We start from the raw sequence: 24,910 nt of genomic DNA, 5'->3' as shown, positions 1-24,910 counted from the left end.
ACTCCTCCTCTGAGTGAGCAGAAATCACCAGATCATCGGCATACACAACGTGGTTGAGCAATAGGCAGCCAGCCATCCCTTGACCGCACCCGGGCATCGATCAGCCTCCCATTGTATCTGTACCAGATGGAAATTTCTCCGGTACAGCCATCGAAGGCTTCACGAACTACGTGGTCGAAATAAATGTTAAATAATGTGGGAGCCAGACGACATCCCTGTCGCACCCCAAGGTGAACAGGGAATGGCTCACCACTCACCCACCCACCCACCCACTCACCCACTCACCCACCCACCCACCCACCCACTCACCCACTCACTCACACACCCACTCACTCACCCACTCACTCACCCACTCACTCACTCACCCACCCACCCACTCACCCAACCAACCACTCACCCACTCACCCACCCACTCACTCACCCACTCACTCACCCACCCACCCACTCACTCACCCACCCACCCACTCACTCACTCACCCACCCACCCACCCACTCACCCACCCACTCACCCACCCACCCACTCACCCAACCACCCACTCACCCACTCACTCACCCACTCACTCACCCACTCACTCACCCACCCACTCACTCACCCACCCACCCACTCACTCACTCACTCACCCACCCACCCACCCACTCACCCACCCACTCACCCACCCACCCACTCACCCAACCACCCACTCACCCACTCACTCACCCACTCACTCACCCACTCACGCTTTACCAGGCTCTGAGTTCACCGTCTCGGGAGAGCACGTGGTAGACACTGCATCCACTATCATCATCAGCAGCATCATCATCATCAGCAGCAACATCATCAGCAGCATCATCATCATCAGCAGCAGCAGGCGTAGCTTTATCTGCCATCGTCAGGGTCGTGGTGATGGGGGCTCTGAACAGAGCACATGCCTACAGAAGGACAGAGAGAGATCATCATCATCATCAGTACCATCATCATCATCAGTACCATCATCATCATCATCAGTAGCATCATCATCATCAGTACCATCATCATCATCATCAGTACCATCATCATCATCATCAGTACCATCATCATCATCATCAGTAGCATCATCATCATCAGTACCATCATCATCATCAGTACCATCATCATCATCAGTAGCATCATCATCATCAGTACCATCATCATCATCATCAGTACCATCATCATCATCAGTACCATCATCATCATCAGTAGCATCATCATCATCAGTACCATCATCATCATCATCAGTACCATCATCATCATCAGTAGCATCATCATCATCAGTACCATCATCATCATCAGTACCATCATCATCAGTACCATCATCATCATCAGTACCATCATCATCATCAGTACCATCATCATCATCAGTACCATCATCAGCAGCAGCAGTATGAGTGACTGAGTGGGTGAGTGAGTGACCGAGTGAGCAGGAGGGCGAGTGGGTGAGTGAGTGAGTGGGTGGGTGAGTGGGTGAGTGAGTGAGTGGGTGAGTGAGTGAGTGGGTGCATGAGTGGGTGGGTGAGTGGGTGAGTGGGTGGGTGAGTGGGTGAGTGGGTGGGTGAGTGGGTGAGTGAGTGAGTGAGTGGGTGCATGAGTGGGTGAGTGGGTGGGTGAGTGGGTGAGTGGGTGGGTGAGTGGGTGGGTGAGTGGGTGGGTGAGTGGGTGAGTGAGTGAGTGAGTGAGTGGGTGCATGAGTGGGTGAGTGGGTGGGTGAGTGGGTGAGTGGGTGGGTGAGTGGGTGAGTGGGTGGGTGAGTGGGTGAGTGAGTGAGTGGGTGCATGAGTGGGTGAGTGGGTGGGTGAGTGGGTGAGTGGGTGGGTGAGTGGGTGGGTGAGTGGGTGAGTGAGTGAGTGGGTGCATGAGTGGGTGAGTGGGTGGGTGAGTGGGTGAGTGGGTGGGTGAGTGGGTGAGTGGGTGAGTGAGTGAGTGGGTGCATGAGTGGGTGAGTGGGTGGGTGAGTGGGTGAGTGGGTGGGTGAGTGGGTGAGTGGGTGGGTGAGTGGGTGAGTGAGTGAGTGAGTGACTGAGTGAGTGGGTGACCGAGTGAGTGAGTGACTGAGTGAGCTGGTGAGCGTCTCCCTCACCTCCTCCCCCCGAGTCCCCGCGAGCCCTGCGAGCGATGATGGGAGTGAGTCGGTGAGTGGGTGGGTGGGTGAGTGAGTGGGTGGGTGGGTGAGTGGGTGAGTGAGTGAGTGGGTGACTGAGTGAGTGGGTGAGTGAGTGTGTGAGTGAGTGAGTGAATAAGTGAATAAGTGAGTGGGTGAGTGAGTGAATGAGTGACTGACTGAGTGACTGAGTGAGTGACTGAGTGAGTGGGTGACTGAGTGAGTGACTGACTGAGTGACTGACTGAGTGGGTGACTGAACTGATGAGCGTCTCCCTCACCTCCTCCCCCCGAGTCCCGGCGAGCCTGGTGAGCGATGATGGGAGTGGGTCGGTGAGGAATAAGTGAGTGGGTGAGTGAGTGAGTGGATAAGTGAGTGAGTGAGTGAGTGAATGAGTGAGTGAATGAGTGAGTGAGTGAATAAGTGACCGAGTGACTGAATGAGTGAGTGTGTGAGTGAATAAGTGACTGAGTGAGTGAATGAGTGACCCCCCGACTCCCGGCGAGCCTGGTGAGCGATGATGGGAGTGGGTCGGTGAGGAATAAGTGAGTGGGTGAGTGAGTGAATGAGTGACTGACTGAGTGACTGAGTGAGTGACTGAGTGAGTGAGTGACTGAGTGAGCTGGTGAGCGTCTCCCTCACCTCCTCCCCCCGACTCCCGGCGAGCCCGGCGAGGGATGATGGGAGTGGGTCGCTGAGGATCCAGGGTGGTGAGAACCCGGCGGTCTCCAGCAGGCAGAGGGACCACAGAGCCACCAGCCCCACGCAGCAGAGACACGAGACAAGCGCGGAGAGCAAGAAGACACCGAGCAGCGCAGACGCGGAGACACGGGGCGCTGCGTCTGGGAGACACGGGGAGGGAGAGACACGGGGAGAGAGAGACACGGGAGAGAGAGACACGGGGAGAGAGAGACACGGGGAGAGAGAGACACGGGGAGAGAGAGACACGGGGAGGGAGACACGGTGAGACACGGGCAGGGAGAGACGGGGAGAGAGAGACACGGGGAGAGAGAGACACGGGGAGAGAGAGACACGGGGAGACACAGTGAGACACGGGCAGGGAGGGACACGGTGAGACACGGGGAGGGAGACACGGTGAGACACGGGCAGGGAGAGACGGGGAGAGAGAGACACGGGGAGAGAGAGACACGGGGAGGGAGACACGGTGAGACACGGTGAGACACGGTGAGACGCAGGCAGGGAGAGACGGGGAGAGAGAGACACGGGCAGGGAGAGACACGGGGAGGGAGAGACACGGTGAGACACGGTGAGACACGGGGAGGGAGACACGGGGAGGGAGACACGGGGAGGGAGACACGGGGAGGGAGACACGGGGAGGGAGACACGGGTAGGGAGACACGGGTAGGGAGACACGGGTAGGGAGACACGGGGAGGGAGACACGGGGAGAGAGACACGGGGAGGGAGACACGGGGAGGGAGACACGGGGAGATAGACACGGGGAGGGAGACACGGGGAGGGAGACACGGGGAGGGAGACACGGGGAGGGAGACACGGGGAGGGAGACACGGGGAGGGAGACACGGGGAGGGAGACACGGGTAGGGAGACACGGGGAGGGAGACACGGGGAGAGAGACACGGGGAGGGAGACACGGGGAGAGAGACACGGGGAGGGAGACACGGGGAGGGAGACACGGGGAGAAAGACACGGGGAGGGAGACACGGGGAGGGAGACACGGGGAGATAGACACGGGGAGGGAGACACGGGGAGGGAGACACGGTGAGACACGGGGAGGGAGAGAGACACAGGGAGAGACACAGTGAGACACAGGGTAGTGATGGAGGTGGTAGTGATGGGGGTAGTGGTAGTAGTGGTGGTAGTGATGGTGGTAGTGATGGTCATGGTAATGGTGGTAATGATGGTAATGATGGTAGTGATGGTAGTGATGGTAGTGATGGTAGTGATGGTGGTAGTGGTGGTAGTGATGGTGATGGTAGTGATGGTGATGGTGGTGATGGTGGCGATGGTAGTGATGGTAGTGATGGTAGTGATGGTGGTAGTGGTGGTAGTGATGGTGATGGTAGTGATGGTGATGGTGGTGATGGTGGCGATGGTAGTGATGGTAGTGATGGTAGTGATGGTGGTAGTGGTGGTAGTGATGGTAGTGATGGTGATGGTAGTGATGGTGATGGTGGTGATGGTGGCGATGGTAGTGATGGTAGCTCACCTATAGTGGTGATGGAGGTGATGGTGATGGTAGTGGTGGTAGTGATGGTAGTGATGGTAGTGATGGTGGTGATGGTGATGGTGGTGATGGTAGATCACCTGTAGTGGTGATGGTGGTGGTGATGCAGTGGCGATGGTGGTGATGGTGATGGTGGTGATGGTGGTGATGGTAGCTCACCTGTAGTGCTGATAGTGGTGGTGATGGTGATGGTGGTGATGGTGATGATGGTGATGATGGTGATGATGGTGGTGATGGTAGCTCACCTGTAGTGCTGATAGTGGTGATGGTGATGGTGGTGATGGTGATGATGGTGGTGATGGTAGTGATGATGATGGTGATGATGGTGATGATGGTGGTGATGGTAGCTCACCCGTAGTGCTGATGGAGGTGGTGATGCAGTGGCGATGGCTCCGTGCTGATGGAGGTGGTGGTGGTGATGGTGATGATGGTGGTGATGGTAGTGATGGTGATGGTGGTGATGGTGATGATGGTGGTGATGGTAGCTCACCCGTAGTGCTGATGGAGCTGGTGATGGTGATGCAGTGGCGATGGCTCCGTGCTGATGGAGGGAATCCTCTCAGCACGGCTCTGGCCCAGACGCAGCAGCGCAGAGGAGACGTGGAGCTGGAGGAGGAGGTGGAGGAGGTGGAGCTGGAGGTGGAGGTGGAGGAGGTGGAGGAGGTGGAGGTGGTGGAGGTGGAAGAGTTGGAGGTGGAGGAGGTGGAGGTGGAGGAGGAGGTGGAGGAGGGGGTGAGGGGAGAGAGCGTGATCTGATCCTGAGACGTCTCGTACTGGACGCACACTGCCTCCTCCTGATGATGATGATGATGAGGAGGAGGATGATGATGCTGCACCTGCAGAGACACGGGGAGAGAGAGAGACACGGGGAGAGAGAGACACGGGGAGAGAGAGACACGGGGAGAGAGAGAGACACGGGGAGAGAAAGACACGGGGAGAGAGAGACACGGGGAGAGAGAGACACGGGGAGAGAGAGAGACACGGGGAGAGAGAGACACGGGGAGAGAGAGAGACACGGGTGAGAGAGAGACACGGGAGAGAGAGACACGGGGAGAGAGAGACACGGGGGGAGAGAGACACGGGGAGAGAGAGACACGGGGGAGAGAGACACGGGGGGAGAGAGACACGGGGAGAAAGAGAGACACGGGGGGAGAGAGACACGGGGAGAGAGAGACACGGGGAGAGAGAGACACGGGGGGAGAGAGACACGGGGAGAGAGAGACACGGGGAGAGAGACACGGGGGGAGAGAGACACGGGGAGAAAGAGAGACACGGGGGGAGAGAGACACGGGGAGAGAGAGACACGGGGGGAGAGAGACACGGGGAGAAAGAGAGACACGGGGGGAGAGAGACACGGGGAGAGAGAGACACGGGGAGAGAGAGACACGGGGGGAGAGAGACACGGGGAGAGAGAGACACGGGGAGAGAGACACGGGGGGAGAGAGACACGGGGAGAAAGAGAGACACGGGGGGAGAGAGACACGGGGAGAGAGAGACACGGGGAGAGAGAGACACGGGGAGAGAGAGACACGGGGAGAGAGAGAGACACGGGGAGAGAGAGACACGGGGAGAGAGAGAGACACGGGGAGAGAGAGACACGGGGAGAGAGAGACACGGGGAGAGAGAGAGACACGGGGAGAGAGAGACACGGGGAGAGAGAGACACGGGGAGAGAGAGACACGGGGAGAGAGAGAGACACGGGGAGAGAGAGACACGGGGAGAGAGAGACACGGGGAGAGAGAGAGACACGGGGAGAGAGAGACACGGGGAGAGAGAGAGACACGGGGAGAGAGAGACACGGGGAGAGAGAGACACGGGGAGAGAGAGACACGGGGGGAGAGAGACACGGGGAGAGAGAGACACGGGGAGAGAGACACGGGGGGAGAGAGACACGGGGAGAAAGAGAGACACGGGGGGAGAGAGACACGGGGAGAGAGAGACACGGGGAGAGAGAGACACGGGGAGAGAGAGAGACACGGGGAGAGAGAGACACGGGGGGGGAGAGACACGGGGAGAGAGAGACACGGGGGGAGAGAGACACGGGGAGAGAGAGACACGGGGAGAGAGACACGGGGGAGGAGCGGGAATCGAACTCGGGCTCATAGCGCAGGACGCTAACCGCTGCACTAACACTCCCCACACTCACTCACTCACCCACTCACTCACTCACCCACTCACTCACTCACCCACCCACTCACTCACTCACTCACCCACTCACTCACTCACCCACCCACTCACTCACTCACTCACCCACTCACTCACTCACCCACCCACTCACTCACTCACTCACCCACCCACTCACTCACTCACTCACCCACCCACTCACTCACTCACTCATCCACCCACTCACTCACTCACTCACCCACCCACTCACTCACCCACCCACTCACTCACTCACTCACTCACTCACCCACCCACTCACTCACTCACTCACTCACCCACCCACTCACTCACTCACTCACCCACCCACTCACTCACTCATCCACCCACTCACTCACTCACCCACTCACTCACTCACTCATCCACCCACTCACTCACTCACCCACTCACTCACTCACTCACCCACCCACTCACTCACTCACTCACCCACTCACTCACCCACCCACCCACTCACTCACTCACTCACCCACTCACTCACTCACTCACCCACCCACTCACTCACTCACTCACCCACCCACTCACTCACTCACCCACCCACCCACCCACCCACTCACTCACTCGCCCACCCACCCACTCACCCGCTCACCCACCCACCCACCCACCCGCTCACCCACCCACCCACCCACCCACTCACTCACTCACCCACCCACCCACTCACTCACTCACTCACCCACCCACCCACCCACCCACTCACCCACCCACCCACTCACTCACTCACCCACCCACCCACCCACTCACCCACCCACCCACCCACTCACCCACCCACCCACTCACTCACTCACCCACCCACCCACCCACCCACCCACCCACCCACTCACCCACCCACTCACTCACTCACTCACCCACCCACCCACCCACTCACCCACCCACCCACCCACCCACCCACTCACCCACCCACTCACTCACCCACCCACCCACCCACCCACCCACCCACCCACTCACCCACCCACCCACTCACTCACTCACCCACCCACCCACTCACCCACCCACTCACTCACTCACCCACTCACCCACCCACCCACCCACCCACTCACCCACCCACCCACTCACTCACTCACTCACTCACCCACCCACCCACCCACCCACCCACTCACCCACCCACTCACTCACTCACTCACTCACCCACCCACCCACCCACCCACCCACTCACCCACCCACCCACCCACTCACTCACCCACGCACCCACCCACCCACCCACTCACTCACCCACCCACCCACCCACTCACTCACCCACCCACCCACCCACTCACCCATCCACTCACCCATCCACCCACTCACCCACACACCCACTCACCCATCCACCCACCCACTCACCCACCGACTCACTCACTCACTCACCCACCCCCTCACCCACCCACCCACTCACCCACTCACTCACCCACTCACTCACTCACTCACCCACCCACCCACCCACCCACTCACCCACTCACCCACCCACCCACTCACCCACCCACCCACTCACTCACTCACCCACCCACCCACTCACTCACTCACCCACCCACCCACCCACTCACCCACTCACCCACCCACCCACTCACCCACCCACCCACCCACTCACCCACTCACTCACCCACTCACCCACTCACCCACCCACCCACCCACCCACCCACTCACTCACCCACTCACCCACCCCCTCACCCACTCACTCACCCACCCACCCAGTGACTCACAATGTCACCACCGTCACCTCCGTGACAACACGAGTGTAGCCGGTGACGTAGGCGGGACACTGCCCTCTGATTGGTCGGATTCCAGAAGGCGACGTCCACGAGACGCCCACGCAGAGACACGGACAGCCGGGGGGCTCCCAACACGGCTGGGGGGGGGCACGGGGGGGGGGACACGGGGGGGGGAGGGCACGGGGGGGGGGGACACAGGGGGGGGGACACGGGGGGGGGGGACACGGGGGGGAGACACGGGGGGGGGGGAGAGACACGAGGGAGGGGGACACGGGGGGGGGGGACACGGGGGAGAGACACAGGGGGGGGGACACGGGGGGGGGGACACGGGGGGGAGACACGGGGGGGGGGGAGAGACACGGGGGGAGAGACACGGGGGGAGGGGGACACGGGGGGGGGGACACGGGGGGGGGGGACACGGGGGAGAGACACAGGGGGGGGGACACGGGGGGGGGGGACACGGGGGGGGAGACACGGGGGGGGGGGAGAGACACGGGGGGAGAGACACGGGGGGAGGGGGTAGAGAGACACGGGGGGAGAGACACAAGGGGGGGGGGAGGAGAGACACGGGGAGAGAGACAACGGGGGCGGGGGGGGGGAAGACACGGGGGGAGAGACACGGGGAGAGAGAGACACGGGGGGGGGCGGTAGAGAGACACGGGGGAAGAGACACGGGGGGGGGGGGGAGAGACACGGGGGGAGAGACACGGGGAGAGAGACACGGGGGGGGGGGAGAGACACGGGGGGAGAGACACGGGGGGTAGACACGGGGGTGGATGAGCAGAAGAGCGAGTGAGCGAGCGAGCGAGTGGATGAGTGAGTGGATGAGTGACCAAATAACTGACTGAGTGAGCGAGCGGCTGAGCGAGCGAGTGACTGAGTGAGCGGCTGAGTGAATGAGTGGCTGAGTGAGCGAGTCACTACGTGAGCGAACAGCTGAGTGAGTGACTAAGTGAGTGAGTGAGTGGCTGAGTGAGTGGCTGAGTGAGCGAGTGAGTGGCTGAGTGAGTGGCTGAGTGAGCGAGTGAGTGGCTGAGTGAGTGGCTGAGTGAGCGAGTGAGTGGCTGAGTGAGTGGCTGAGTGAGCGAGTGAGTGGCTGAGTGAGTGGCTGAGTGAGCGAGTGAGTGGCTGAGTGAGTGGCTGAGTGAGTGAGTGAGTGGCTGAGTGAGTGAGTGAGTGAGTGGCTGAGTGAGTGGCTGAGTGAGCGATTGAGTGGCTGAGTGAGTGAGTGGCTGAGTGAGTGAGTGAGTGGCTGAGTGAGTGGCTGAGTGAGCGATTGAGTGGCTGAGTGAGTGGCTGAGTGAGTGAGTGAGTGGCTGAGTGAGTGAGTGGCTGAGTGAGTGAGTGGCTGAGTGAGTGGGTGACTGAGCGAGTGGCTGAGTGGCTGAGCGAGTGACTGAGTGAGCGAGTGACTGACTGAGCGAGTGGCTGACTGAGCGAGTGGCTGAGTGAGTGAGTGAGTGTCTGACTGAGCGAGTGGCTGAGTGGCTGAGTGAGTGGCTGAGTGAGTGGCTGAGTGAGTGGCTGAGTGAGTGAGTGTCTGAGTGAGTGGCTGAGTGAGTGAACGAGTGGCTGAGTGAGTGGCTGAGTGAGCGAGTGAGTGGCTGAGTGAGTGGCTGAGTGAGCGAGTGAGTGGCTGAGTGAGTAGCTGAGTGAGTGAGTGAGTGGCTGAGTGAGTGGCTGAGTGAGCGAGTGAGTGGCTGAGTGAGTGGCTGAGTGAGCGATTGAGTGGCTGAGTGAGTGGCTGAGTGAGCGAGTGAGTGGCTGAGTGAATGGCTGAGTGAGTGAGTGAGTGGCTGAGTGAGTGGCTGAGTGAGTGAACGAGTGGCTGAGTGAGTGGCTGAGTGAGCGAGTGAGTGGCTGAGTGAGTGGCTGAGTGAGCGAGTGAGTGGCTGAGTGAGTGGCTGAGTGAGCGAGTGAGTGGCTGAGTGAGTGGCTGAGTGAGTGAGTGAGTGGCTGAGTGAGTGGCTGAGTGAGCGAGTGAGTGGCTGAGTGAGTGGCTGAGTGAGCGAGTGAGTGGCTGAGTGAATGGCTGAGTGAGTGAGTGAGTGGCTGAGTGAGTGGCTGAGTGAGTGAACGAGTGGCTGAGTGAGTGGCTGAGTGAGCGAGTGAGTGGCTGAGTGAGTGGCTGAGTGAGCGAGTGAGTGGCTGAGTGAGTGGCTGAGTGAGCGAGTGAGTGGCTGAGTGAGTGGCTGAGTGAGTGAGTGAGTGGCTGAGTGAGTGGCTGAGTGAGCGAGTGAGTGGCTGAGTGAGTGGCTGAGTGAGTGAGTGAGTGGCTGAGTGAGTGGCTGAGTGAACGAGTGAGTGGCTGAGTGAGTGGCTGAGTGAGTGAGTGAGTGGCTGAGTGAGTGGCTGAGTGAACGAGTGAGTGGCTGAGTGAGTGGCTGAGTGAGTGAGTGAGTGGCTGAGTGAGTGGCTGAGTGAGCGAGTGAGTGGCTGAGTGAGTGGCTGAGTGAGTGAGTGAGTGGCTGAGTGAGTGGCTGAGTGAGCGAGTGAGTGGCTGAGTGAGTGGCTGAGTGAGCGAGTGAGTGGCTGAGTGAGTGGCTGAGTGAGTGAGTGAGTGGCTGAGTGAGTGGCTGAGTGAGCGAGTGAGTGGCTGAGTGAGTGGCTGAGTGAGTGAGTGAGTGGCTGAGTGAGTGGCTGAGTGAGTGAGTAAGTGGCTGAGTGAGTGGCTGAGTGAGTGAGTGAGTGGCTGAGTGAGTGGCTGAGTGAGCGAGTGAGTGGCTGAGTGAACGAGTGAGTGGCTGAGTGAGTGGCTGAGTGAGTGAGTGAGTGGCTGAGTGAGTGGCTGAGTGAGCGAGTGAGTGGCTGAGTGAGCGAGTGAGTGGCTGAGTGAGTGGCTGAGTGAGCGAGTGAGTGGCTGAGTGAGTGGCTGAGTGAACGAGTGAGTGGCTGAGTGAGTGGCTGAGTGAGTGAGTGAGTGGCTGAGTGAGTGGCTGAGTGAGCGAGTGAGTGGCTGAGTGAACGAGTGACTGAGTGAGTGACTGAGTGAGTGGCTGAGTGAATGGCTGAGTGAACGAGTGACTGAGTGAGTGACTGAGTGAGTGGCTGAGTGAAAGAGTGAGTGAGTGAGTGAGTGGCTGAGTGGCTGAGTGAGTGAGCGAGTGAGTGGCTGAGCGAGTGGCTGAGCGGGTGACTGAGTGAGCGAGTGAGTGACTGAGTGAGTGGCTGAGTGAGTGGCTGAGCGAGTGGTTGAGTGGCTGAGTGAGTGAGTGGCTGAGTGAGCGACTGAGCGAGTGGCTGAGTGAATGAGTGAGTGGCTGAGCGAGTGGCTGAGTGAGTAAGTGGCTGAGTGGCTGAGTGAGTGGCTGAGTGAGTGAGTGGTTGAGTGGCTGAGTGAGCGAGTGAGTGGCTGAGTGAGTGGCTGAGTGGGTGAGTTAGTGACTGAGCGAGTGGCTGAGTGAGTGGCTGAGTGACTGAGTGAGCGAGCGTCTGACTGGCTGAGCGAGTGAGCAAGTGGCTGAGTGGCTGAGTGAGCGAGTGACTGACTGAGCGAGTGGCTGAGTGGCTGAGTGAGTGGCTGAGTGAGTGAGCGAGTGGCTAAGTGAGTGAGTGGCTGAGTGAGTGAGCAAGTGGCTGAGTGGCTGAGTGAGCGAGTGACTAACTGAGCGAGTGGCTGAGTGGCTGAGCGAGTGACTGAGTGGCTGAGTGAGCGAGTGGCTGAGTGAGTGGCTGAGTGAGTGAGGGAGTGGCTGAGTGAGTGAGCGAGTGGCTGAGTGAGCGAGCGAGTGGCTGAGTGGCTGAGTGAGCGAGTGGCTGAGTGAGTGGCTGAGTGAGTGAGCGAGTGGCTGAGTGAGTGAGTGACTGAGTGAGCGAGCGAGTGGCTGAGTGAGTGAGTGGCTGACTGAGCGGGTGAGTGAGTGAGCGAGTGGCTGAGTGAGTGGCTGAGTGAGTAAGTGGCTGAGTGAGTGGCTGAGTGAGTGAGCGAGTGGCTGAGTGAGTGAGCGAGTGGCTGAGTGAGTGACTGAGTGAGCGAGCGAGTGGCTGAGTGAGTGAGTGAGTGGCTGACTGAGCGGGTGAGTGAGTGAGCGAGTGGCTGAGTGAGTGACTGAGTGAGTAAGTGGCTGAGTGAGTGGCTGAGTGAGTGAGCGAGTGGCTGAGTGAGTGAGTGGCTGAGTGAGCGAGCGAGTGGCTGAGTGAGTGAGTGAGTGGCTGACTGAGCGGGTGAGTGAGCGAGCGAGTGTCTGACTGAACGAGTGGCTGAGTGGCTGAGTGAGTGGCTGAGTGAGTGGCTGAGCGGGTTGACTGTGCGAGCCACTCACTGTCTCTCTGAGCGTCAAAGGGCCTCTGCATCTCCCTCCAAGGTGACACCGCAGCGGTGGCGGCGGTGGTGGCAGTGGCGGTGGTGGCGGCGTCGAGGGTGGTGGCGTTGTTGGTGGTGGCGTTGATGGTGGTGGCGTTGTTGGTGGTGGCGTTGTCCACCGCCCTGACCCTGACATGGAAGGCGCCGTAGAGAAGCTGCTGTGTCACATCGCAGCACCACCCCTCCTGGAGACCCTCCACGTGGGAGGACGACGACGATGACGACGACGATGACGACGACGATGACGATGATGACGATGATGACGATGACGACGACGACGATGACGACGATGACGATGATGACGACGACAAGGTGGGGGTGGAGGTGGTGGAGGTGGTGGTGGTTGGGGTGGAGGTGGTGGTGGAGTTTGAGGAGGTGGAGGAGGTGGTGGTGGTGGTGGTTGGGGTGGAGGTGGTGGTGGAGTTTGAGGAGGTGGAGGAGGTGGTGGTGGTGGTTGGGGTGCAGGTGGTGGAGATGGTGGTGGAGTTTGAGGAGGTGGAGGAGGTGGTGGTGGTGGTTGGGGTGCAGGTGGTGGAGGAGGTGGTGGTGTTGGAGGTGGAGGTGGTGGAGGTGGTGATGGAGGTGTTGGGGGTTGGGGTGGAGGTTGGGGTGGAGGAGGTGGTGGTGGTGGAGGTGGTGGTGGTGGAGGTGATGCAGGGGGGTGTGGAGATTGGCCTTGACGATGATGATGAGGTAGGAGGGTTGGTGGGTGAGTTGCTGGCTGAGTTGGTGGGTGAGTTGGTGGGTGAGTTGGTGGGTGAGTTGGTGGGTGAGTTGGTGGGTGAGTTGGTGGGTGAGTTGGTGGGTGAGTTGGTGGGTGAGTTGGTGGGTGAGTTGGTGGGTGAGTTGGTGGGTGAGTTGGTGGGTGAGTTGGTGGGTGAGTTGGTGGGTGAGTTGGTGGGTGAGTTGGTGGGTGAGTTGGTGGGTGAGTTGCTGGCTGAGTTGGTGGGTGAGTTGGTGGGTGAGTTGGTGGGTGAGTTGGTGGGTGAGTTGGTGGGTGAGTTGGTGGGTGAGTTGGTGGGTGAGTTGGTGGCTGAGTTGGTGGGTGAGTTGGTGGGTGAGTTGTTGGGTGAGTTGGTGGGTGAGTTGCTGGCTGAGTTGGTGGGTGAGTTGGTGGGTGAGTTGGTGGGTGAGTTGGTGGGTGAGTTGGTGGGTGAGTTGGTGGGTGAGTTGGTGGGTGAGTTGGTGGGTGAGTTGGTGGGTGAGTTGGTGGGTGAGTTGGTGGGTGATGGAGATGAGCACGCATTTGGTGAGAGACTCCTCAAATGGTGGACTTGGTGATGTTGGTGGTGATGTTGGTGGTGATGTTGGTGGTGATGTTGGTGGTGATGTTGGTGGTGATGTTGGTGGTGATGTTGGTGGTGATGTTGGTGGTGATGTTGGCTGATGAGGGAGCAGTGCTTGATGTCTCTCCATGGCGCGCCCTCGTAGACCCTGAGGCAGAGACAAAGACTCACTCACCAGACACTCACTAGACACTCACTAGACACTCACGAACGAGACGAGAGACACACAGAGACAAAGACTCACTCACCAGACACTCACGAACGAGACCAGAGACACACAGAGACACACAGAGACACACAGAGACCCACAGAGACACACAGAGACAAAGACTCACTCACCAGACACTCACGAATGAGACCAGAGACACACAGAGACACACAGAGACCCACAGAGACCCACAGAGACCCACAGAGACACACAGAGACAAAGACTCACTCACCAGACACTCACGAATGAGACCAGAGACACACAGAGACACACAGAGACCCACAGAGACACACAGAGACAAAGACTCACTCACCAGACACTCACCAGACACTCACTAGACACTCACTAGACACTCACTAACGAGACCAGAGACACACAGAGACCCACAGAGACAAAGACTCACTCACCAGACACTCACTAGACACTCACTAGACACTCACTAGACACTCACTAACGAGACCAGAGACACACAGAGACCCACAGAGACACACAGAGACCCACAGAGACCCACAGAGACACACAGAGACAAAGACTCACTCACCAGACACTCACGAACGAGACCAGAGACACACAGAGACAAAGACTCACTCACCAGACACTCACCAGACACTCACTAGACACTCACTAGACACTCACCAGACACTCACTAGACACTCACTAGACACTCACCAGACACTCACTAGACACTCACCAGACACTCACTAGACACTCACTAGACACTCACCAGACACTCACTAGACACTCACGAACGAGACCAGAGACACACAGAGACAAAGACTCACTCACCAGACACTCACCAGACACTCACTAGACACTCACTAGACACTCACCAGACACTCACCAGACACTCACCAGACACTCACCAGACACTCACTAGACACTCACTAACGAGACCAGAGACACACAGAGACACACAGAGACACACAGAGACCCACAGAGACCCACAGAGACCCACAGAGACAAAGACTCACTCACCAGACACTCACTAGACACTCACGAACGAGACCAGAGACACACAGAGACAAAGACTCACTCACTAGACACTCACTAGACACTCACTAGACACTCACTAGACACTCACTAGACACTCACGAACGAGACCAGAGACACACAGAGACAAAGACTCACTCACCAGACACTCACCAGACACTCACGAATGAGACCAGAGACACACAGAGACACACAGAGACACACAGAGACACACAGAGACCCACAGAGACCCACAGAGACACACAGAGACAAAGACTCACTCACCAGACACTCACGAATGAGACCAGAGACACACAGAGACACACAGAGACACACAGAGACACACAGAGACAAAGACTCACTCACCAGACACTCACTAGACACTCACTAGACACTCACTAGACACTCACGAATGAGACCAGAGACCCACAGAGACACACAGAGACACACAGAGATACACAGAGACACACAGAGACACACAGAGACACAGAGACCCACAGAGACCCACAGAGACCCACAGAGACCCATACAAACCCACAGAGACCCACAGAGACCCACAGAGACCCATACTCATAGAGACCCACAGAGACCCAGACCCACAGAGACCCATACTCATAGAGACCCATACAGAACCACAGAGACCCATACTCATAGAGACCCACAGAGACCCATAGAGACCCACACTCATAGAGACCCACAGAGACCCACAGAGACCCACAGAGACTCACAGAGACCCACAGAGACCCACAGAGACCCATACTCAGAGACCCACAGAGACCCACAGAGACCCATAGAGACCCACACTCATAGAGACCCACAGAGACCCACAGAGACCCATAGAGACCCACAGAGACCCATACTCAGAGACCCACAGAGACCCACAGAGACCCACAGAGACCCATACTCATAGAGACCCACAGAGACCCACAGAGACCCACAGAGACCCACAGAGACTCACAGAGACCCACAGAGACCCACAGAGACCCATACTCATAGAGACCCACAGAGACCCACAGAGACCCACAGAGACCCACAGAGACTCACAGAGACCCACAGAGACCCACATAGACCCACAGAGACCCACAGAGACCCATACTCATAGAGACCCACAGAGACCCACAGAGACCCATACTCATAGAGACCCACAGAGACCCACAGAGACCCACAGAGACCCGCAGAGACTCACAGAGACCCTCAGAGACTCACAGAGACCCACAGAGACCCACAGAGACTCACAGAGACCCACAGAGACCCACAGAGACTCACAGAGACCCACAGAGACCCACATAGACCCGCAGAGACCCACAGAGACCCACAGAGACCCACACAGACCCACAGAGACTCACACTCATAGAGACCCACAGAGACCCACAGAGACCCATACTCATAGAGACCCACAGAGACCCACAGAGACCCACAGAGACCCGCAGAGACTCACAGAAACCCTCAGAGACTCACAGAGACCCACAGAGACCCACAGAGACTCACAGAGACCCACAGAGACCCACAGAGACTCACAGAGACCCACAGAGACCCACAGAGACCCGCAGAGACCCACAGAGACCCACAGAGACCCACAGAGACTCACAGAGACCCACAGAGACTCACAGAGACCCACAGAGACTCACAGAGACCCACAGAGACCCACAGAGACCCGCAGAGACCCACAGAGACCCACAGAGACCCACAGAGACCCACACAGACCCACAGAGACCCACAGAGACCCACAGAGACCCACACTCACAGAGACCCACAGAGACCCACAGAGACCCACAGAGACCCACACAGACCCACAGAGACCCACACTCACAGAGACCCACAGAGACCCACAGAGACCCACAGAGACTCACAGAGACCCACAGAGACTCACACTCATAGAGACCCACAGAGACCCACAGAGACCCACAGAGACCCACAGAGACCCACACAGACCCACAGAGACCCACACTCACAGAGACCCACAGAGACCCACAGAGACTCACAGAGACCCACAGAGACTCACACTCATAGAGACCCACAGAGACCCACAGAGACCCACAGAGACCCACACAGACCCACAGAGACCCACACTCACAGAGACCCACAGAGACCCACAGAGACCCACAGAGACCCACAGAGACCCACAGAGACCCACAGAGACCCACAGAGACCCACAGAGACCCGCAGAGACCCACAGAGACCCAGAGAGACTCACAGAGACCCACACAGACCCACAGAGACCCACACTCACAGAGACCCACAGAGACCCACAGAGATCCACAGAGACTCACAGAGACCCACAGAGACTCACACTCATAGAGACCCACAGAGACCCACAGAGACCCACAGAGACCCACAGAGACCCACAGAGACCCACAGAGACCCACAGAGACTCATAGAGACCCACAGAGACCCACAGAGACTCATAGAGACCCACAGAGACCCACAGAGACCCACAGAGACCCACAGAGACCCACAGAGACCCACAGAGACCCACAGAGACCCACAGAGACCCACAGAGACCCACAGAGACTCACAGAGACCCACACAGACCCACAGAGACCCACACTCACAGAGACCCACAGAGACCCACAGAGATCCACAGAGACTCACAGAGACCCACAGAGACTCACACTCATAGAGACCCACAGAGACCCACAGAGACCCACAGAGACCCACAGAGACCCACAGAGACTCATAGAGACCCACAGAGACCCACAGAGACCCACAGAGACCCACAGAGACCCACAGAGACCCACAGAGACCCACAGAGACCCACAGAGACCCACAGAGACCCACAGAGACCCACAGAGACCCACAGAGACCCACAGAGACCCACAGAGACCCACAGAGACCCACAGAGACCCACAGAGACCCACAGAGACCCACAGAGACCCACAGAGACCCACAGAGACCCACAGAGACCCACAGAGACCCACAGAGACCCACAGAGACCCACACTCACAGAGACTCACAGAGACCCACAGAGACCCACAGAGACCCACAGAGACCCACAGAGACCCACAGAGACCCACAGAGACCCACAGAGACCCACAGAGACCCACAGAGACCCACAGAGACCCACAGAGACCCACAGAGACCCACAGAGACCCACAGAGACCCACAGAGACCCACAGAGACCCACAGAGACCCACAGAGACCCACAGAGACCCACAGAGACCCACAGAGACCCACAGAGACCCACAGAGACCCACAGAGACCCACAGAGACCCACAGAGACCCACAGAGACCCACACTCACAGAGACTCACAGAGACCCACACAGACCCACACAGACCCACAGAGACCCACAGAGACCCACAGAGACCCACAGAGACCCACAGAGACCCACAGAGACCCACAGAGACCCACAGAGACCCACAGAGACCCACAGAGACCCACAGAGACCCACAGAGACCCACAGAGACCCACAGAGACCCACAGAGACCCACAGAGACCCACAGAGACCCACAGAGACCCACAGAGACCCACAGAGACCCACAGAGACCCACAGAGACCCACACTCACAGAGACTCACAGAGACCCACACAGACCCACAGAGACCCACAGAGACCCACAGAGACCCACAGAGACCCACAGAGACCCACAGAGACCCACAGAGACCCACAGAGACCCACAGAGACCCACAGAGACCCACAGAGACCCACAGAGACCCACAGAGACCCACAGAGACCCACAGAGACCCACAGAGACCCACAGAGACCCACACTCACAGAGACTCACAGAGACCCACACAGACCCACAGAGACCCACAGAGACCCACAGAGACCCACAGAGACCCACAGAGACCCACAGAGACCCACAGAGACCCACAGAGACCCACAGAGACCCACAGAGACCCACAGAGACCCACAGAGACCCACAGAGACCCACACAGACCCACAGAGACCCACAGAGACCCACAGAGACCCACAGAGACCCACAGAGACCCACAGAGACCCACACTCACAGAGACTCACAGAGACCCACACAGACCCACAGAGACCCACAGAGACCCACAGAGACCCACAGAGACCCACAGAGACCCACAGAGACCCACAGAGACCCACAGAGACCCACAGAGACCCACAGAGACCCACAGAGACCCACAGAGACCCACAGAGACCCACAGAGACCCACACTCACAGAGACTCACAGAGACCCACACAGACCCACAGAGACCCACAGAGACCCACAGAGACCCACAGAGACCCACAGAGACCCACAGAGACCCACAGAGACCCACAGAGACCCACAGAGACCCACAGAGACCCACGTGTCACGAGGTTTGAACTCTGCAACGCTGCTGCTGCATCTCCGTAGCGGATCGGACATCGCACGTGGGCTGATACCATCACCATCATCACCATCATCACCATTACCATCACCACCATCACCACCATTACCATCATCACCACCATCACCATTACCACCATCACCACCACCACCATCACCATTACCACCATCATCATCACCATCATCATCACCATCACCACCATCATCATGACCATCACCACCATCACCACCATCACAACCAACACCACCATCATCATCACCACCATCACCACCATCACCACCATCATCATCATCACCATCATCATCACCATCATCATCACCATCACCACCATCATCATGACCATCACCACCATCATAATGACCATCACCACCATCACCACCATCACAACCAACACCACCATCATCATCACCACCATCACCACCATCACCACCATCATCATCATCACCATCATCATCACCATCACCACCATCATCATGACCATCACCACCATCACAACCAACACCACCATCATCATCACCATTACCACCATCATCACCACCATCATCATCACCATCATCATCACCATCATCACCACCATCACCACCATCACCACCATCACCACGTGGACGTTAATTGATGATTATGAGAGAGACACAGACCTCCTGTATACCAGGTGAGGTAGTCAACATCTCATAGCCACCGTGATGATGATGATGAGAGACACAGACCTCCTGTAGACCAGGCGAGTTAGTTAACATCTCCTAGCCACCGTCATGATGATGAGAGACACAGACCTCCTGTAGACCAGGCGAGGTAGTCAACATCTCATAGCCACCGTCATGATGATGAGAGACACAGACCTCCTGTAGACCAGGCGAGGTAGCCAACATCTCCTAGCCACCGTGATGATGATGATGAGAGAGACACAGACCTCCTGTAGACCAGGCGAGGTAGTCAACATCTCATAGCCACCGTGATGATGATGATGAGAGACACAGACCTCCTGTAGACCAGGCGAGGTAGTCAACATCTCCTAGCCACCGTGATGATGATGATGATGAGAGAGACACAGACCTCCTGTAGACCAGGCGAGGTAGTCAACATCTCCTAGCCACCGTGATGATGATGATGATGAGAGAGACACAGACCTCCTGTAGACCAGGCGAGGTAGTCAACATCTAATAGCCACCGTGATGATGATGATGAGAGACACAGACCTCCTGTAGACCAGGCGAGGCAGTTAACATCTCCTAGCCACCGTGATGATGATGATGATGATGAGAGAGACACAGACCTCCTGTAGACCAGGCGAGGTAGTTAACATCTCCTAGCCACGGTGATGATGATGATGAGAGAGACACAGACCTCCTGTAGACCAGGCGAGTTAGTCAACATCTCATAGCCACCGTGATGATGATGATGATTAGAGACACAGACCTCCTGTAGACCAGGCGAGGTAGCCAACATCTCCTAGCCACCGTGATGATGATGATGATGATGAGAGACACAGACCTCCTGTGGACCAGGCGAGGTAGTCAACATCTCCTAGCCACCGTGATGATGATGATGAGAGACACAGACCTCCTGTGGACCAGGCGAGGTAGTCAACATCTCATAGCCACCGTGATGATGATGATGAGAGACACAGACCTCCTGTCGACCAGGCGAGGTAGTCAACATCTCCTAGCCACCGTGATGATGATGAGAGAGAGACACAAACCTCCTGTAGACCAGGCGAGGTAGTCAACATCTCATAGCCACCGTGATGATGAGAGAGAGAGACACAGACCTCCTGTAGACCAGGCGAGGTAGTCAACATCTCATAGCCACCGTGATGATGAGAGAGAGAGACACAGACCTCCTGTAGACCAGGCGAGGTAGTCAACATCTCATAGCCACCGTGATGTTAGGGTTGGGATCAAACCCACGACCTCCTGTAGACCAGGCGAGGTAGTCAACATCTCCTAGCCACCGTGATGATGATGATGATGAGAGACACAGACCTCCTGTAGACCAGGCGAGGTAGCCAACATCTCATAGCCACCGTGATGATGATGATGATGAGAGAGACACAGACCTCCTGTAGACCAGGCGAGGTAGCCAACATCTCATAGCCACCGTGATGATGATGATGAGAGAGAGACACAGACCTCCTGTAGACCAGGCGAGATAGTCAACATCTCCTGGCTGGAGCGAGTGAGGACTGGCTTTGGGCAGGTCTAGCATCTTGCGCTGAGGCTCGCTAAGGGCAGAGAGGATGGAACTGGGTCAGCTGATTTGTTCCGGCTGGCAAGGGCACGTGTCAGGGAGTCTGTGGTGGTGTTTTGTGTCTGTGTCACTCACCCATCCACTCACTCACTGACTCACTCACTTACTCACTTACTCACACACTCACTCACTGACTGACTCACCCACCCAACCACCCACTCACTTACTCACCCACTCACTCACACACTCACCCACTGACTCACCCACTCACTCACCCACCCACTCACTTACTCACTCACTCACCCACCCACTCACCCACTTACCCACCAACTCACCCACTCACTCACCCACCCACTCACTCATCCACTCACTCACTCACCCACCCACCCACTCACTTACTGACTCACCCACCCACTCACCCACCAAATCACCCACTCGTTCACCCACCCACCCACTCACCCACCCACTCACCCACTCACCCACCAACTCACCCACTCACCCACCAACTCACCCACTCACTCACCCACCCACCCACTCACCCACCCACCCACTCACCCACTCACCCACCAAATCACCCACTCACTCACCCACCCACCCACTCACCCACCCACTCACCCAGTCACCCACCAACTCACCCACTCACTCACCCACTCACCCACCCACCCACCCACCAACTCACCCACCAACTCACCCACTCACTCACCCACCCACTCACTCACCCATGCACATAGGTGAGTGGGTGAGTGAGTGGGTGAGTTTGTGGGCGAGAGAGATTTCACGCCGAACGGACCTAGGCGTGGCACGCACCCGCGGTACTGGACGGCGAACGACGTTCCGGGCGGAGTACCTGCCCCAGGAGTCCAGTGGACTTCATGGAAGAAGTTCACAGACTGCACCCACACCTTGCTTGGCATCGGCAGGGTTTCTACAACACGCACACACACACAGATTCATGAATCCATCTGTGTGGAGTATACATACACGTGGATTCATTAATACGACTCACTCACTCGCTCGCTCACTCACTCATCCAGTCACTCACCCACCCAGTCGCTCACCCACTCACCCAGTCACTCACCCAGTCACTCACCCAGTCACTCACCCAGTCACTCACTCGCCCACTCACTCACTCTCTCACCCACCCACTCACCCACCCACCTGCTCACCCACCCACTCACCCACCCACTCACCCACCCACTCACTCACCCACCCACTCACCCACTCACTCATTCATTCACCCACCCACTCACTCATTAATTCACCCACCCACTGACTCACCCACTCACCCACTCACCCACACACTCACCCACCCACTCACCCACTCACCCACCCACTCACCCAGTCACTCACCCACTCACCCACCCACTCACCCACACACTCACCCACCCACTCACTTACTCACCCACTCACCCACTCACCCACACACTCACCCACCCACTCACTCACCCACCCACCCACTCACTCACCCACCCACTCACTCACTCACTCACCCACTCACCCACCCACTCACTCATTCACTCACTTACCCAGTCACTCACTCACTCACTCACCCAGTCACTCACCCACTCACTCACCCACTCACCCACCCACTCATTCACCCACTCACTCACCCAGTCACCCACCCCACTCACTCACCCACCCACTCACTCACTCACTCACTCACTCACTCACCCACTCACTCACTCACCCACCCACCCACCCACTCACCCACTCACTCACTCACTCACTCACCCACCCACCCACCCACTCACCCACTCACTCACTCACCCACTCACTCACTCACCCACTCACTCATCCACTCACTCACCACACCTCACCTCACCACTCACCCACCCACCCACCCACTCACCCACCCACCCACTCACCCACCCACCCACTCACCCACTCACCCACCCACTCACCCACCCACTCACCCACTCACTCACCCACCCACCCACCCACTCACCCACTCACCCACCCACCCACTCACCCACCCACCCACTCACCCACTCATTCACCCACCCACTCACCCACCCACCCACTCACCCACCCACCCACCCACTCACCACACCTCACCCACTCACCCACTCACCCACTCACCCACCCACTCACCCACTCACCCACCCACTCACCCACTCACCCACTCACCCACTCACTCACCCACCCACCCACTCACCCACTCACCCACCCACTCACCCACCCACTCACCCACCCACTCACCCACCCACCCACTCACTCACCCACCCACTCACCCACCCACCCACCCACTCACCCACTCACCCACCCACCCACCCACTCACTCACCCACCCACTCACCCACCCACCCACTCACCCACCCACCCACTCACCCACCCACCCACCCACTCACCACACCTCACCCACTCACCCACTCACCCACCCACCCACCCACCCACTCACCCACCCACCCACCCACCCACTCACCACACCTCACCCACTCACCCACTCACCCACCCACCCACTCACCCACTCACCCACCCACCCACTCACCCACCCACCCACCCACTCATCCACTCACCCACCCACCCACTCACCCACCCACCCACTCATCCACTCACCACACCTCACCACTCACCTTGCCTCAGGCCGTCAGCGCTCACGCCAGCCACGACAAGAACGAGGACGATGAGGTGGAGGAGGTTGTGGTTGTGGTGGTGGTTGTGGTTGTTGTGGTGGTGGTTGTGGTGGAGGGGGTGGACGGGGTGGTGGGTGGAGAGTGACCCCCTCATGAAGGAGTCGACCCCCCCCCCACTCCCCCCAACACAGATCCACCGGCTAAGAGACACACAGTGACACACACAGTGACACACTCTGTCTCTCTCTGTCTGTCTCTGACTGTTTGTGTGTCTCTCTGTCTGTGTCTCTCTGTGTCTCTGTCTGTCTGTGTGTCTCTCTGTCTGTGTCTCTCTCTGTGTGTCTCTCTGTCTGTGTCTCTCTGTGTCTCTGTCTGTCTGTGTCTCTCTGTCTGTCTTTCTGTGTGTGTCTCTCTGTGTGTCTCTCTCTGTCTCTGTGTCTCTGTGTGTGTCTCTCTGTGTCTGTCTCTGTGTGTCTCTCTGTGTCTCTCTGTCTGTCTATCTGTCTGTCTCACTCTCTGTGTGTCTCTCTATGTGTGTCTCTCTGTCTGTGTCTCTCTCTGTGTCTCTCTGTCTGTGTCTCTCTGTGTCTCTGTGTCTCTCTGTATCTGTGTCTCTGTGTCTCTCTGTATCTGTGTCTCTCTGTCTGTGTCTCTCTGTCTCTCTGTGTCTCTGTGTCTCTCTGTCTCTGTGTCTCACTGTCTCTCTGTGTCTCCCTCTGTGTCTCTCTGTCTCTGTGTCTCTCTGTCTGTGTCTCTCTGTCTGTCTCTCTGTCTGTGTCTCTCTGTCTCTCTGTGTCTCTGTGTCTCTCTAAGGCGATCGGTCAGGAGGAAGCTTCCGCGTGTTTCTTTTCTTACAACGCACCTGCCGCGTGACGTCATCCAGCGCCACCTGGTGGGAGGAGCTTCCGCGTAGTTCTGTTTTTTACAACACACCTGCCGCGTGACGTCATCCAGTAGCAGTTGGTGGGCGGAG

At 58.0% G+C, this 24,910-nt stretch overlaps 1 protein-coding gene and 1 long non-coding RNA gene across 2 annotated transcripts; both read right to left on the bottom strand.

Annotated features, from left to right (window-relative positions):
- Nucleotides 1-682: 682 nt before the first annotated feature.
- Nucleotides 683-12,620, bottom strand: LOC144954838 (uncharacterized). The gene is made up of 5 exons (XM_078885240.1): nt 12,400-12,620; nt 8,129-8,274; nt 4,789-5,134; nt 2,736-2,935; nt 683-909 (listed from the first exon to the last, which is right to left on the bottom strand). The coding sequence occupies exons 1-5, from the start codon at nt 12,428-12,430 to the stop codon at nt 721-723; spliced, it is 912 nt and encodes a 303-aa protein (XP_078741366.1). The 5' UTR covers nt 12,431-12,620; the 3' UTR covers nt 683-720.
- A 1,067-nt stretch (nt 12,621-13,687) lies between these two features.
- Nucleotides 13,688-24,117, bottom strand: LOC144954839 (uncharacterized). The gene is made up of 3 exons (XR_013641398.1): nt 23,938-24,117; nt 22,173-22,290; nt 13,688-13,874 (listed from the first exon to the last, which is right to left on the bottom strand). It is a non-coding gene; the product is annotated as an uncharacterized LOC144954839 (long non-coding RNA).
- Nucleotides 24,118-24,910: the final 793 nt, after the last annotated feature.

The sequence above is a fragment of the Lampetra fluviatilis genome, unplaced genomic scaffold, assembly GCF_964198595.1.
Source record: "Lampetra fluviatilis unplaced genomic scaffold, kcLamFluv1.1 SCAFFOLD_172, whole genome shotgun sequence".
NCBI classification, from domain to species: Eukaryota; Metazoa; Chordata; class Hyperoartia; order Petromyzontiformes; family Petromyzontidae; genus Lampetra; species Lampetra fluviatilis.
Note: the sequence above shows the minus strand (reverse complement) of the source record. Positions and strands in the feature narration are given on the sequence as shown.

Excerpts from the sequence above, each read along its gene's own strand:
- LOC144954838 (XM_078885240.1), bottom strand. The coding sequence starts at position 12,430 with ATGCAGAGGCCCTTTGACGCTCAGAGAGACA. Across the intron at positions 8,275-12,399 it reads CTTTGACGCTCAGAGAGACA|CCGTGTTGGGAGCCCCCCGG; the intron begins GTGAGTGGCTCG and ends GCCCCCCCCCAG. Across the intron at positions 2,936-4,788 it reads CAGCTCCATCAGCACTACGG|ACGCAGCGCCCCGTGTCTCC; the intron begins GTGAGCTACCAT and ends CGTGTCTCCCAG.